The sequence below is a fragment of the Corvus brachyrhynchos genome, unplaced genomic scaffold (genome assembly GCF_000691975.1).
Source record: "Corvus brachyrhynchos isolate BGI_N302 unplaced genomic scaffold, ASM69197v1 scaffold158, whole genome shotgun sequence".
Lineage (NCBI taxonomy): Eukaryota > Metazoa > Chordata > Aves > Passeriformes > Corvidae > Corvus > Corvus brachyrhynchos.
The window spans coordinates 824,080-839,765 of NW_008239756.1; the positions used below are offsets into that span (position 1 = coordinate 824,080).

At 45.9% G+C, this 15,686-nt stretch overlaps 1 protein-coding gene across 5 annotated transcripts in view; it reads left to right on the top strand.

Annotated features, from left to right (window-relative positions):
• The window catches only part of KDM4B (lysine demethylase 4B), a 49,300-nt gene that overhangs the window by 9,685 nt on the left and 23,929 nt on the right, over positions 1-15,686 (top strand). For all 5 annotated transcript variants that reach the window (XM_017742515.1, XM_017742516.1, XM_017742513.1 and 2 more), the window contains one exon: positions 14,653-14,702. In XM_017742515.1, coding sequence (XP_017598004.1) covers positions 14,653-14,702 — 50 coding nt within the window. The remainder of the gene's footprint in view (positions 1-14,652; positions 14,703-15,686) is intronic.

Genomic DNA, 15,686 nt, shown 5'->3' on the forward strand with positions numbered 1-15,686 from the left:
ACACTTGGGGATTTTTGCAGTCTAATGCACAGGAGAGCAAATGGGGATGGGAATGTGTGGATGCTTCAGAGGCACTGTAATAGTGAAACACTGTTGTTCTTGCACTGTGCTCTAGGCAGGAAACATCTGTTACTTTCAGATTTCCATTATTTAAATACATAAATATGTTCACAGCTCCAGGGACAAGTTAAGTTAAAAGGTTACTTTTCCATGGTCATTTTTTGGCCTGATGGTAAAGCATTTTTCAGCACTGTTGATGCATAGACTGGTTGGAAATAACTTTTCACAAAAGCAGTTGAGAGTTAAGGATGAAATGAAGAACGTAGGAAGTCTGGAATAAGTTACCAAGAGCCAATATTCTTCTTTTTTCAAGCAATTTCAAAGTATAAGTGCAGAGGCTCAGCAACCCAGGGGAGCTTTGCTGAAGATCTTGATGTGACTAATAAATATTGACATTTGCGTGCAAATTAGAGCTGAAATGTCACAGGGAGGCTCTGCTGTCACCGTGCCCGGGCCGTGGCAGACGAGATCCTCCCACCTCTCAGGGCTATGGGTCCCTGGTGACTCTGAGTGGCTCCGGGTGTTGGTGCCTGTGGCAGGGAAAAGCCCCCAGGAGCCAGCAGACTCTGAATGAATGGCTCCAGTGCTCTTTTCCAGGCCTGGAAAGGGGTGGAAGGAGGGGCTGAATCTGTGAAACATGAATGGGAATTAAAAAAATCTTCCAACACGTCATGAAATCTGTTTCCCAGCATTCCTGATCCTCTGCTGCCGTCCAAGGCACGAGGATTTTGCAGAATCTCTTGTGATGCCTCTGTTAAACAAGGTTGAACTCCAGAAATGTATTTCTGGGTTATGACTGGGATGTGACTGCTCTCAGGGAAAGGTTCTTCCCCCAGAGGCTGCTGGGCACTGCCCAGGCTCCCCAGGGAATGGTCCCAGCCCCGAGGCTGCCAGAGCTGCAAGAGCATTTGGACAGCGCTCTCAGGGATGCCCAGGGTGGGATTTGGGGTGTCTGTGCAGGGCCAGGGCTTGGAATGGATCATTCCTGTGGGTCCCTCCCAGCTCAGGATATTCCATGATTCTCTCAGTTTGGATCCTGTCAGTTTTTCCTCCAGAATCCCTTCATTCCAGCCCATTTTCCTGGTCCCATCTCCAGCAGATGGTGCCACAGCCCACAGGAAGCTCCTCGTCCCCTTTGCCCACGGAACACAGGGACACCAGCACAGTCCCAGCAGGAGTGGGCAGCTCCAGGAGGGGTGAGAGCAGCTGATCTGAGGTTTGGGTTGGGTTTTTCCATCCTTTCTCCAGCCTGTGTTTGTGAGAGTCACTCGTTCTCTAAAGCTGCCCCACCTGGGGGAAAATGAGGATTTTGAGGACAAGACCACGTTTGGAGCAGAAGGTTTTCCCTTTCAATGGAGTTGTCGTAGGTAGGTGACAGTGTGTGACACGGAACGGGATGGGTTGTGACAGGATGCCACTGCTGGCTCGGCAGGGCCTCCCTGCTCTTCCCTTGAGCATAAGGCAGGAGTTTGCCACTCCCCAAGTTACTCCTTCCTTGTTCTGCACTGTGACAGGTCCTCTTAAGGAGTTCTCAAGCTCTTCTGAACAAGCGTTGGCTTCAAAGAGTAAATCCCAATCCCTTTGGAGCACATCTGGAACTTTCCAGGTACCTGAGCCGTTCTGGGAGTGACTGCAGCCATCCCAGAGCTCAGCTGGGGGAGCTCTTGGACTGCACTGATGGAATTCCAGTGCTGCAGCCTGGCTTTACTCAGGGATGGCTGAAATGTTCGTTCTGTTTTGCTGGCACCACCTCTGTGGAAATTTCCCAGCTTCCTTCGTCCTTTTTATAGACTCCGTGACTCTGACAGTGATCATCTTGGAAGCACCTCAGGGAATAGCAGGAGTGTGGAGAGTTAAAAAGTCTACCAGTTTGGGGTTGAGCTCTAAAATAAGAGGCAGAGTTATTGTTTGGCTGTCAGAGATATTTATTCAGTGGAACCAAGGACTCTCTATATTGGTGGTATCTGCTTCAGAATTGCCTGTTAAAAACCGTAACTCTTCCTTTGTGTCTCCCATAAATTATCTTGGGGTGCTTCTCTCCAGGCTGTGGGAAGGGTGAGGAGCCACCAGCCCTGCTATCTTCTCAGGGGAAAGGAGTCAGTTCCCTCCCAGACCTCATTCAGGTGGGTTTTAGGAAAAGTCTGTGTTTATTTCACAAAATCCCAGAATTGTTTGGGTCGGAAGGGACCTCTGGAGACCCCCCAGTCCAACGCCCTGCAAGCTGGCTTCACCAGCTGAAAGTGGCTTCTCTGGACAAGCTAACGAGCATCTGCCTGGTCTTACAAGTCCTTGATTAATGAGTGTCTCTGTCACTGCAGAGGAGTCCTGTGCCAGCCCTCCCGGTGCCGGTGCTTTGCCCTGGCAGAGCAGGACAGGCTGCAGCACTGGGACCTGTCTGCACAGGGTTGGGTCACTGGGATGCAGCTCAAAAACTTGTTCAGCACCAAGTGAAGCCGTTGAGCAATGAAAGGTCACCCAGTGATGAGGGAGAACAAAGGGGTAATGGAAAACAGCCATTTTCCTGTTCCCAGCCTCATTAAATGATTTATCTGTGCCTGTAGATTGCAGTGCATTTATTTACTGAGTTCTGTTGTGTTGTAGTGAGGAGAGCAGGACTGTTTGTGTTCAGCCCCAGGGGCTGCTGCTGCTGCAGCCCCCATCCCACCCTGCCCTGGCTTGGACTCGCCTCATTCCAGGGGGGATTATCCCTCCCGATGTGCTGTTCCCAGGCTCGTGCTCTGCTCCACGCCGTGCTCACACTGCAGTTGTTTCCAGCTGGAAAATCAGTCTGACAGGTTGAAGAGGAAGCGTGGAAGGTGTGGGCACTTCCCATGCAGCACCCCCGGAACTGGGAGCAGTTGTGTAACCTCATGTGAAGCCCCTCAGGCGGGAGCTGCCAGATCCAGCCTTTTCCTTGCTTTTTTCTCAGATTACAGAGAAATGTCCCTCGCCCATTAGGAATTTAATTGCCACCTTTTCATAGTCTCAAACTTTTGAAAAAACAGAAATGTATTTCATTCTGCAGCCCCATATTAAACCTCTCTGGTAGGAATTTTTACGGTATCAATTATACACATTATGTGTAATTACCTCATACACTCCTGTGTGAGATCTAAAATTGAGCATATTGTCAAACGGTGCAAGCAGAAACTGATTTTATAATGACAGAAGCAACAAAGCTGCATGCCAGGCCTCATTCTTCATGGTTATTATGGCATTTTATTGAGCAGCGGATGCAATTCCAAAAGAATATTTTTAAACGCTGAGGTGCTCCACCAGCACTTCCCTGTATCTCCATAAAGATGTGCAATCCCTACCTGGAGGCTTCCTGGGGTGGGGAAGTGCTGCAGGAAACTTTGAATCTCAGTATTGTGAATCTGCCAGATACACTTTAGGAGTGCATCTTTTTTTTTTTTTTTGTCAACAGTGTAACACCTGATTGGTAATGAAGTTATTTTTCTTGGATATTTTGTGACTGATCTTGCTGTACAGCAACAGTGTTTAATTTACCTTCTCTGAGTGCTGGGGGGATGTTACACTCCTCCTCTCAGAAACTGCAGGTGTTAAACCAGACTGACACTGAGGAAGGTAATTGATTTTTATAAAATGTCCCTTTTCCCTTATCATGATGGATGTTTAATCCCCTTTAATTAAAACAGGGAGCCAGCTTTAGCTTTTAAGTTATATCATCTCCTCTCCAAAACACTCCCTCGCTGGAAGTGGATCATGCCTAATCTGTTTGACTTTGATATCACAAAGTACACTTTATGCCAGAACAGCAGTTTATGTGGAATTAAGGACAAATTACCAAAGGAACTTTAAAATAATATGATTAGTTGGAAGCACTGGTCACATACAATTACATTCTAGAAACACTTCTGGAACTCTGTCTTGTGGAAGTCTGCAGACTACAAACCTGAGGGTCCACAGAGTTACCCCAAGCCTTTGTTGGTTAAAATATTTTAGAATTTCTGCTTTCTTCCTTCCAGGTGCCCAGAGAGGCTCCCTGGGCGGGGTAAGTCCAGTCTTCAGCAGAGGAAGGCAAATCCATAGGAGGACTTGTGGCTGCTCCATCCCTGGCAGTGCCTAAGGCCAGGCTGGACAGGGTTTGGAGCCACCTGGGCCAGTGGGAGGTGTCCCTGCCCATGGCAGGGGTGGCACTGGATGCACTTTAAGCTCCCTTCCAACCCCAACCATTCTGGGATTCCATGACTTTCTCATAACATCTACAGTTTAGTACCTTTGTTGTATCTGGTAGTGCTGCTGTCAGCAGGGAAACGTCACCTTTCCTAACAGGCCTGTGAGGGGGAGATTTAAACCAAGATGTGGTTGTTCCCTTGGGAGAGGATTCCCAAAGGAGCCCTCTCTGTCCTTGGCTAAAAGCAGCTCCTGAAGCAGCAGCAGCTCTGAAGTGCTGAGGATCTCCCTGGTTGTATTTCTCACTCTTGTCCTGGGGAGCACTGCAGCTTTCTTAGCTGAACTCTTGTCCTGTCCTCCCCTTAGAATAGAAAATGTTAATCCCTGGAAAACTGCCTTGGAGGAGGAAAATGACCTAACACAGTCGTGGAGCTTAACTCTTGCAGCTTCTCTCCTCACTTTCCGTGCAGGGTGCTGGCCCCTCACCGCCTCTCCTGTGTGATGTTCTGCTCTGTCTCCCTGCTTTAACGCTCTCCCAGATGTTCCATGAGCTCGGCGTAATTCCACCACTGCTTTAATGTTTGGTAGGGAACTGTGTGGCTGCAGGGGGCAGGGCACTGTCCCTTCATCAGTTATTGCCTCCTGCCATTCCCTCCTCTTGGGGGGCACTGCCCAGGCTGCTGGAGTCACTGCAGGGATCAGATGTGACTGCAGGTGTGCATTATTGGGATCTCAGTAGCCCTTGCAGTCTGGAGATCCTGAGATTCCTCAGGCTGCATTAGCTGGAATCACAGCTGAGATTTGCCCTTGAGGGAGCTGATGCTCCATGCTGAGGATTTTTATTTTTCTGAGTTTCACTTTTCCTGTTTCTTGGTGTTAGGGAATTCAGGAGAAGATTCTGCAGCCTTTCCTCCCTCAATCCCCAAAGTCTGCATCATCTTCCATGGGAAGTGTGTGAGGTGTCCTTGCTCTTAAACGTGTTCCAGGCCTGGCAGCAGAGGTGTTTGGAGGCTTTTTGGGTGGAGTGGAGAGAAAGAAGAAGCAGGGAAGGCCATTTGGCCACAATGGCAGCTCCTCACAGCTTCCAGATTTCCTTCCTGCCTCTGCTGTCCCATGTAATCTGTTTTTCAGCTCTACAGTTTTGGATGGAGAATGAGCAGAATTTATGGTGGTGGTTGATTTCTAGATTAACTGCAACACCATTTGCTCTCAGGCAGATTTGGCAAAGCAAGACCCTTTTCTGTTGATAAAAGGGAGAGAGAAAGGAACAGGGATATTCATTAAAAGGAATAAAAGGAAAGTGAGATAAAGTATGACCAGGCAGAACAGCTTTTCACTCTCCTGACTCTTCTAAAATGAAGGTGAAAGCTGCTTTGGGATGGGCTTTCTGCACTGAGAATCCATGTGCATGTTGATTTGCTGGGAGATGCATGGAAGGAGGGATGTGTTGAAATGCAGAGTTGTATCCCCCTGTAATTCCCTGATAACTGAGAGCAGAGCAGTGAGTTATTAACACAGCCCTGCACGCACTGCAGTCATTAGTTAATCAATACAAACCACTCTGCCGCCGGTACCCAGCCCAGCTCCCAGCCCTTCATCCTGGAGGTGGTGCTGTGGGAGAAGGATGAGGTGGATCCATCGGGACGGGGCCAGTGCTGGCTGGTGGTTTGCTTTCAGAATCCACAGGGTCACCACGTTCCAGGACCTGAATGAGCTCTGACTTGTGTTTGTGGATTATCTTCCCAATCAGGTGCTGCAGTGGAATAGTGCAGATTTCTCTTTTAATAGACTCGGGTTTTTGTGGTCTTTCATTAGGCTGCTGTAGAGAGATTATTGAAAGGTCATTTTTCTGCTGCAGAGGAGGCACAGGATTTGGGGAGTTAGGACTCATGTATTGCCTTTCTTCATTCACCCTCATCTAACTGAGAGAAAATGCCATGAATGTCAAGCCAGACTCTGGGACTGATGGAATCAACTGTGGAACTTGTCTGAGGAGGGACTGGTGCTCTGTGAGAGCACAGATGGATTGACCTCAGCCTCAGCACCCCTTTCACTCAGCTCGGTGCTGTCTGTGCTTCCCCTCCAGAGCCCTCTTTGGTTTTTATTCTCACCCAAACCCACTGCAAAAGGCAGGGAATTGTTTTGTACTCTGCTGCCGTTTTAGTTTTCGGTCTCTGCATTTTTGGTTGCCTTTACTGAGCCTGTTCAGTTGGTTGAAATTAGAAATCTTAGAGGCTGAGGTTCATCTGTGAGTTGTTGTAGCTGACCCAGCAAAGAGGAGACCCTTCCCACCTGTGGTTCCTCTTGGCACTTTCCGTCATGATCTCAGAAGGACGAGGTGCTGCTCTGGGGTCACGTCCCCATTTCCACAGCGGCATCCTCAGGTGGCTCCCACCCCACTGCCCTGGTGGTCTGTGCTGTGTCTACAGCACGGTCATTGCTGTCAGCTCAGGAGCCCCAGCTGGATTGAGAGAAACAGGTCTTTGATCCAGGAAGGCTCTTGCTCCAACTCATTCCTGCCTTTGGAAAGTGTCTGCTCAGAGCTCAGGCCTGATTTGAAATGAAGATCTATGGAAGTCTGACAGGATCACAGATTGGTTTAATAACAGAGGCTTTTGAGCAGAGCGCTGAGACAGGAGGGGAGGGAGATGTGCTTCCATGCTCCATCTCACTCCTTCAGCCTGATCTGACTTGGGCCCTGTGGGACAATGAGCTTGCAAATTCCAGCTTGGCATCGTGCTGGAAGCAGGGCTTGGAAAGGCCGGGAGGAACCAAGAGTGGTGCTGCAGAGCTTTGTCTTTATTCACATTTTGTTAACACGTTGGCAGAAATCAGCGGGGATTTTTTTTTTCTTTACTCAGCAGAGAAAATTGTCGAGGGGTGATGCCAAGTGCAGCACAAGTGTGGTTTAAAATAAGAGGAGCCTGTAGTAATGACAGCACTTAAATAGCACTCTGTGCTGTCTGAGAGCTGTGCACTTGTTAACCCCTTAATGTTCCGAGGAATAGATGTGCTGGGTTTGCATCCACTTCATTTCCAACTGCCCAATCAGAGACACAAAGGGGATCAAACAGAAGAAATACAGGAAACTTTACAAACTGTGTCAGTGATCTTTATCAAATCTCAGCTACAACACTTGTGGCTTTGATGCTGACAAGAACACAGCGCTCACTTCAAAGCAGTTGTAGTTGGAAATGGTGCAGTTTGATGGATGAGGAGCATTAAACCTTTGGAATGCTGGATTTTTTCTCCTCAAAAAAGAAAAGAGTGTGTGTGTAGAGGCATTGCACCTCTAGCACAAGGGGTTTCCTAATCTAAGAATATCTTTCATTACTCATGAGCAAATTTCTTTTGTTCTGCTGTAGGCAATTATCCGTGGTTTTTTCAGGAGTACGTGTTGCTGTGCCTGGTGAAGGAGGCAGCTCACACAGGTCACTTGGTACAAGGCACAGATATCTCTGATCTCCCCTGGTTACCTTTTTTCTCCTTGTTTCTGGAGCTGAAATGAGCTATTATTTTAGAACACAGGCTCTTTGAAGCATAATCTTTGCTTTTCTTTCTATTTGTATGGTATCCACTACAAAAACAACCAGTAATTAATAATCTGATTGCCAGTTTAGGGAAATAAATCTGATGTGAACAGGTTCTTCCAAACAAATAACGGGGAATGGCAAGGGGATGAATATTGTAGTCATTCATCTCTGTTGAATTGTGCACTAATTATCTTCTTGGCTAAACTGAATGAGTAAATGACTTCATAATGTTTTTCCCCAAACACCTTTTCTTAGTAAAATGGCTCCTTCATGCTGCTCATTCACTGCAGACAGAGGCAGGCTGTGGGATATTTTTACACGTGGAGGGAGAGACACTCCAATGTGCTCTGTAATTTTGTGCTTTGTGCCTGGCATTTGTGCTGTGGAGCTGACTGGACTGGGGCAGCGAGAGTCCTTCCAAGAGCAGATGGTTGTTCACATTAAATTCTCTGCTTTAAAATAGTATTTTAAAATTGCATTTGGAGTGCTGGAAAAATCTCTTTGTATTCATTGAGTTGGGGGTTAGTGAATCACTGTGAAAGTAGCCCATTGTGCTAATCTTGGAGTTCAGTTGTACCTCTTGAAAATTCATATTGCTTTAAAATCAGAATTTTAAGAAGCTCCTGTCTAATGTCACTTCTTGAAACTAATGGCTCTTTAATCCTATTTCTAGCTAAAGGCAACTTTAAGGGTTGAGGAGTCTTTTAGAAGTACATGATTGGCACAAGTTAGGCTTGACTCTAATCTTCCAGTACTCAATCCCTGGGGATTTGATCCCAACTTCAGAGTAACCTGAGGTATTCTGCCCATCCTTACTGGAAAACAAATGGAGACTTTGCAACTGCAACTTCAGTTTCTCTGGGGAAGGAGGAAGTTTTTTATCCTGTTGTTCCATTGGCAGCAAAATCGCTGCCATTTCTTCATACTGTGGATCATGAGGAAGTTCTGTGTGTGGAAAAGTGATTGGCTGGAGTGAAATCGCCCATGGGTGAGTGCTGGGTGTGTTTGGTGCTGCCCAGACCCTTCCTGAGCAGCTTTGCCCTGATTTTCTCTCTGTGCTGGTTCCCCAAGGGTTGCACTGAGCAGCTGTGGGAGGCAGAAGTGTTTGGTGTGTTTTGGGGTTGTAATTTGGTCCTGTCATTACTTATTTACTCCTAATAATGGCTTTTGGAGTTGATTCTCCCCAGCCTCTGTGTTTATCTCTCTCCCTGGGTGTATTTCAATAAAAATGTCATTATTTGAAATCATTGACACTGCTGGTTAAAGATACTGGATTCCATCATCTGTTGTCCTGTGAAATGATCCATTAAAGATAAAACTGCAGGCACTTGATAGAGGCTCTTTCCCAGGAACAAGGAGCTCTCTGATCCCTGTGTCATCTTATCTCCAGAGCAGTGCTTGCATTCCTGATGGGACGCAGCAGAAGGGGATAGGAGAGGGAATCCAGAGATTTTCCTTCCTGACCAGGATCTTGAGAAGGCAGACAGGATATTTCCAGCCCATTCAGTGTGAGCCAACCTCAGATTTGATGAGAAGAAGAAAAGGAGTTGATTTCAGTATTTTAACAAATTGTGGGGAGAGAGGGATGAAGGGAGGTTAATTACGGAGGAAGGTGAAGGTGAGGAAAAGAGAGCTGACCATGGAAGGGAGGTGACAGTGCTACCAACAAAGGAACAATCAGTTCTTCTTGTTGAAATACCTTTTTTCTTTTCCCCTACAGGCAAAACAGCTTAAAAATAGTGTTGGACAATAGGAGTTGGACTCTGATCCCTGTGGGTCTCTTCCAGCTCAGGATATTCTGGGGTATTCTAGCGTGGAAACCCCCACGTTTACCCTGTGCTTTGCTCTGACACAGTGAGGAGATGTTGTTTAATGAGTGTTTTACCTTGTAGAAAAATGAGGCCTTAGGAGCAGGATCTGAACTTTGCAGGGAGCACCCACCCTGTGCTAATGGTGGTTCTTAATGGTTCTGTTGGGTGATAAATATTCCTGATGGACGAGGGGTTTTCTTTGGAGCCTTGGCTGCTGTCATGGGGGCTAAAGATGTTGAAGGTCGGGGTTCAGATTCTGGGTTTATGGGCACCCTTTGCCTTACAGAGACTGAAATAGCAGCTTTTCATTCTGCCTGTCGTGGCTGAGAGCAGGTTGGCATTTGAATCTTCAAAGGGTCAGCGTTCTTGGCACAATTAAATCTACTTTGAAGACAGATAACTCACCCCAGCTTGACACATGGGCCTGGGCATTCTGAATGTGCTGCTCCTGTTCTGTTTCTGTTCCTTATTCCAGTAATTATGGTGTGTTAAACTGTGTGGGGCCTGCTTGGGCAGACCTTGTGCAGACTCTGTGAAATTGAGTTTCTTACCTTCTCACAGGAACCGCACTGAAGTGACATTTCCAAAGTCTTGTGGTTGAAGCTCCTCCAGCCCATGGAGTCTGGACTCCCAGAGAGTGGGAGTGTGGCATTTGGTGAAATAATCACTGCTTAATTGCTCTGTGTTGGTGCAAGAGAGTGTAAATAAGGTGTGGAACAAGGTGTAACTATGAAAAACTCTGGGAGTGACAGCTGGAGGAGAAAAGGTCTAGGAAGCTTTGGGGGATGTTGGATGAAGGGACAGGATGGTCTGGTGCTCTGCCAAAGGTGGAGATGGCTTCAGGTGAGAAAAATTCCTCTTAAGCAAGGAAAACCAGATATGAGCAGGGTGCTGTGGATGAAGTTTTTAGTGTCTTTTTGGCCACTGGAAGCCAAAACTGAGCTGACTCCCTTTGAGGAAGCAGCAGTGAGGGGAGAACCTGAGACTGGGAGGTCCCTGAGGAGCACCTGGTGCTGGAAGCTGCCTGAGTGAATTCCCTGTTACATCATTCCCTGGTGGCCTCCAAAGGGGTCCCTGCATCCCAGGATGGCCTGAATGCTCGTTCTTACTGACACACTTGTTTAATTCTTAATTCACAAGACATTTACTTATTTATTCTCATTGTTCCTGATAATAATTCTAAGCCATTAGAGGGGAAAATTGTATTCAGAAATGCTGTTTCACACTTTATTTGTTTGATGATTTAGAGCGATAGAAAATAGCACATTTGCTGGCTTTTATAGTCTGATAATTATCCACATCCATCAAGCCCCATTCCAGGGGAATAAACAAAACACCAAGAAAATTACTCTATTAATGATATCCTATGCTGGCAAATAGGACAGATCTCTCTTTTGTGTTAAGGATAGAGAGGGGACTGTCCAGTTAAACTCATGTTGGGAAGGAGTTCTTCCCTGAGAGGGAGGTGATGCCCTGGCACAGGGTGCCCAGAGCAGCTGGGGCTGCCCCTGGATCCCTGGCAGTGCCCAAGGCCAGGCTGGACATTGGGGCTGGGAGCAGCCTGGGACAGTGGGAGGTGTCCCTGCCATGGCAGGGGTGGAAATGGATATTTAAGATCTCTTCCAACCCAAACCATTTTGGGATTCCATATTAACAAAAGCAAGCTATCACTCCAGGAAGATAATTTTCTAACCCAATTATAGCTTTGGGGCAAAACCTTTTGGACCTGTGATCCTGACTCAAGAACTCAGAAAATGACATGGAAGTAGAGATCAGAAATGCTGGAATTAGGTTTCATGAAATAAGTTTGGAAGCTGAGAGTCTTTCCTGCGGAACAGCAAGTTCTGGATGTGTACAAGTGGTACTTGATCCACTTCAGGGATTTTCTGTTGTTTTGGTGGAAAGTAGAAAAAGGTAATTTAAAAGGCTCAGTATATTACTTTCAAATTGTTGACTTTGGGGTAAGATGACATTTGAGTCACAGAACTATAACTTTTTTTATCTTGAGCTGGTTTTTTCTTTCCCCATTGCGTAAATCTCACGCTCCCTGGCAGAGCAGCAGCACATTTTTCCTGCTGTAATCCCCCAAAGTGCTGAGTGGCAGGGTTTTGGGTGAAGCCTGGCCCTTTGTCTTGGTCAGCCTCTGCAAGGCTGACCGCTGGAATATGGACTGAAGGGTGGTTTGCAAGCCCAGTGCCTTGGAAGTTGGATTTATCTTCGAGCAGCTGCTGCTTTAGCTCTGTGGCCGTAAATCTCCCTTTTCCTGGGGACCAGGCTGAGCCAGAGGGACAGACCCTGCCCTGTGGCTCCAGGTCAGTGTTCCCTGCACTGGGGGCTGTTGAAATCATGCCTAGAGAAAAGGAAACAGTTGGTTGTTTTTTAGCACGCACAGACCTGTGGCTTGCCTGTGGAATTGAGGTTTTGCAGCTGAGCTGAGCCCCAGCTGTGGGGATGGTGACAAATTGTGCTGAGGCACACCAGGACTCCTGTCCCCAGCAAGTGCTGGGGTGTTCTGCCCAGAGAGCAGGGGGTCAGTGCCACGAGTGCCACACAAAGCCAGCCCTCCGTGGGTGTTCATTGCTCAGTAACTGCACCCCTTTGATTGCAGCAATTTTTAGTCTTTCCATTGTTGTTCTGCCTCGTAATCAATCATTTTATGTGTAGATGGAGCTCAATCTGTGCCATACGTGCAGGAGCCTCCTGTTTCTCTTCCTGGTTTTAAATAGCAGCCCAAATTCTGTCTTTATTGCCTATCTTTATGTAAATCAGTCAGATTTGTGAGCCTAACTTAAAGCAGAATTTGACCTACTTTTAATTCTCTTCTGCAGTTAATATTTTGAATTCCTAAGAATAAATGCAGAGGGATGTGTAGGCTCTGCTTCCTAAAGACTGGCCCAAAGAAAAAAGTTAAATTCTAAAATTGGAGTCAGCTATTGCCATTCTGTGCTGGGGTATTTTGATTTGTATATTATTACATATAGTTCTTTTTTATAAGCTGGAAATTCCTCCTCTCTGGCTGGTTTCTATCCAAGCAAGTCTTTTTTCTTTGTCTCTCCATGGGCCGTTCTCTAAAGCCTCGCTTGGCTTTTTGCAGGCTGCAGTTTCAGATAACACAATAACCATGTTCCAATGTATTAAACTTTTAACATCCTCAAGATTCAATTAATCTTATCTTTACAACTCCCAATTACAGGCACTAATTAAGTGAAGGTTGCATTGTAGACTGGGGATATTACATTAATCATCAGCAGCCTTGTAGCCATAAATTAGTTCTTTCCCAATCCTTCAGCATTTTTCCCAGAAGGAATGGAATGTCTCATTTCCCTGTTTTAAGGGACATTAATCCCACAAAGGAGCTTTGGATCGGGATTAGTTTTATCACATTTATGTAAGTGATGAATGGTCTTTGTAAAATAAAAGCCACTAGCTTTGTCCCAGACAAATGAAATTGAATTGTTTGATAATTATGCAATTTAAGGCACTGTCAAACTTTGGTCAGGGGATGTTGGGAGTCCATTGCTGCATTTATTGTTTTACAAGATTAGGTGCTACATAGTGTTTTGCCTTAAATTTTTTTTAAGCCATCAGTTTAAATCAGCTTAGTGTCTAAACCCTGAAGGCCCCTGTGTAGGATTCGTGTGCTGTCATTCCCCCCTGCCAGGCCAGCTCAGGTGTGTTTGATTTCGTGACACAGGTTATGGCTTCGAGCTGCTTCTCCCCACACTGGGCTTTTACACTTGAAAATGGAGAATTTGCCCAGCTGAAATCCCCCAGATCAGGTGCATTTTGAGCCCCCACCCTAAGAGGGGCAGTGCTGGGCACCTGTTGTTGAGTCCCCTCCTGCAATATCCTGTTCCCAGCGTGGGGAATGAGACAGGGTGGGTTTGACATCTTTATTTGAAATAGCAAAAATAATGCATTTTTTATTATTCACTTTGAAGAGAAGTTATAGCTGGCAATAAATGCCATTCCCACAAATGTAAATTCTCAGAATTCTCTGTCACAAAAAGCAGGGAGAGCCATATTTAATTTGCTGCAGAGTGTAACCAATGATTTACAATTTCCATTGGCAATATTATTGTGTGCCATCATGTTAAACACGTTTAAATGTATCCTGGTATTCAGTTCCCTTCTTATAACCTGACCACATAAATCTTTGTCACCTGGGCTTTGCTCCTGAGAATATTGTGAACTTCAAAGCACTAAGAGAACTAACAGCTTTTGGGAAGAAAAAGAGCCATTTGAAACTTCCCTGATTTTTGTACATGCTGGGCACACCCGGCCCTGTGTCTGTGACCCGTGGGACTTCAGACCATTGATTGTTTTTCAGAATTATGTTCAATAATTTGCACTCAAAAAAAATTCCAATCAAATTCTTTTGCACTTTATTTACCCCTAATCTAAGAAAACTGTCTTTAGCAAGTGTAGAAGTTGTTCCCTGCACCCTTTAATGATGTTTTCCTCAGGAGACCCTGCAATTTCAATCACCTCATTGAGAAAATTATTGAATACTTTAATTCCATTATTTCACATCAGACAATAAAATCCATCATGGACATAAGGATTGAGCCATGACTGCTTGAGCTGTGGTGAAGAATATTTACTTTTTTGAATAAAATGAAAGCTATTTACACAGAAGAAGGTTTTATTCTTTTCCAAAGCACACAGACCCTCCTTTACACCTTTTCAGCCCATCCAACGTTTCTTGCTTATTAAGATTTAACACAATTTTATTTTGCAGATATTCTCCCCATGGAGAACACACCTGCTGTTCCCTGCACTGAGTTATTTCTGGGGTTTCCAGTGCTGTATCATCACTTTGTCTTCTCGATTTTCCTTCTACCTTGTGAAATCTTGTGATGCAGTTTGAAAAAAAGGGCAGGAAAATAACACACTTCATGTGACATGTCTAAGGACTTGTATTAAATGCTGGCTTTTTTCCATGGGCTGTGTGTTACTGGTGCCTTTCAGACGTGTAGAGCTGTGGTTATATTGCCAGCCTGTGTGCTGTGCTGAGGGTTATTACCCCACTTGTTCCTAGACTTTTCCCTTCACTGGTTTTACATTAAAGACTGATGATTTTGATTGTTGTCTGTGTTACCTCCTCCCAGGTATGCCATTCCCCCGGAGCACGGCAAGAGGCTGGAACGCCTGGCAAAAGGTGAGCTCTGGCTTTTGACTGGGTTGATAAAGGACTGGCAGTGCCCTGGTGTTACTGATGACTTCTGCAAGAGCTGCTTGGGGAACCTGCTGTGTTGGTAGAGCAGCTTCAGAGCCAGAAAACTTGTCAGGGAATTTTCTTTCCAACTCTTCCCTCAAAGCCTCGGTCTCCTGGCATGGTGTGGCCTCAACTAAAATTCCCTGAAAACCCCTTGAATTTTGAGGCATTGAGGCCAAACCCTCCCATGTCTGGGCAAGGGGTTTAATCCGCAACGGCGTGGCTCGGAAAGGACCCTAAAAATGATTTCATTGCACCCTGCCATGGGCAGGGACACCTTCCACTGGACCAGGTTGCTCCAACCTGGCCTGGAATGCTCCCAGAGATGGGGCAGCCACAACCTGTTCAGTGTCTCACCACCCTCACAACAGAAATTTTCTTGCTGATATTGCACCTAAATTTCCCCTCTTCCAGTTTGTACCCATTACTCCTTCACCCTGTAACGATACATTCTGTATTTGGTGGTTTTCCTCTTATTTTAGCCTCATCCTCCTTTAGTTTTCAGTGCAATAAAGTTCATATTAAAAGGAAAAAAAACAGTGAAAGGGAAGGAAAAAGAAAAGGAAAATGGTGGTGGGGGAAGGCAGAGTTACTTTGAGCTGTGGCAAACTCCCACCTCTCAAGCTTCAGGGAAGATGTCTGGCTGTAGAAGTAGATATGTTTTAATTTGTTGGTGTTGTTTCTATTTTTGTTCACTTGCAAATGTTCAAGGAGCTGCCCAGCTAAAAAAAGCTGCTGGCCCAGAATGATTAACTCCAAATCTCCGTGTTTCGTCTCCAGCAAGGCAACTGGGGGGGGTTTAAATCTGGTGGTGAAGGTAGGAGCAGGCAGGAAAATCTGGAAGACTCTACTCTGATGCAAAAGAAAAGAAGTTCTAATGCTGATTTCCCAGAAAACAGGCAAATTCCTGCAGTGCCTTTTCCTGCT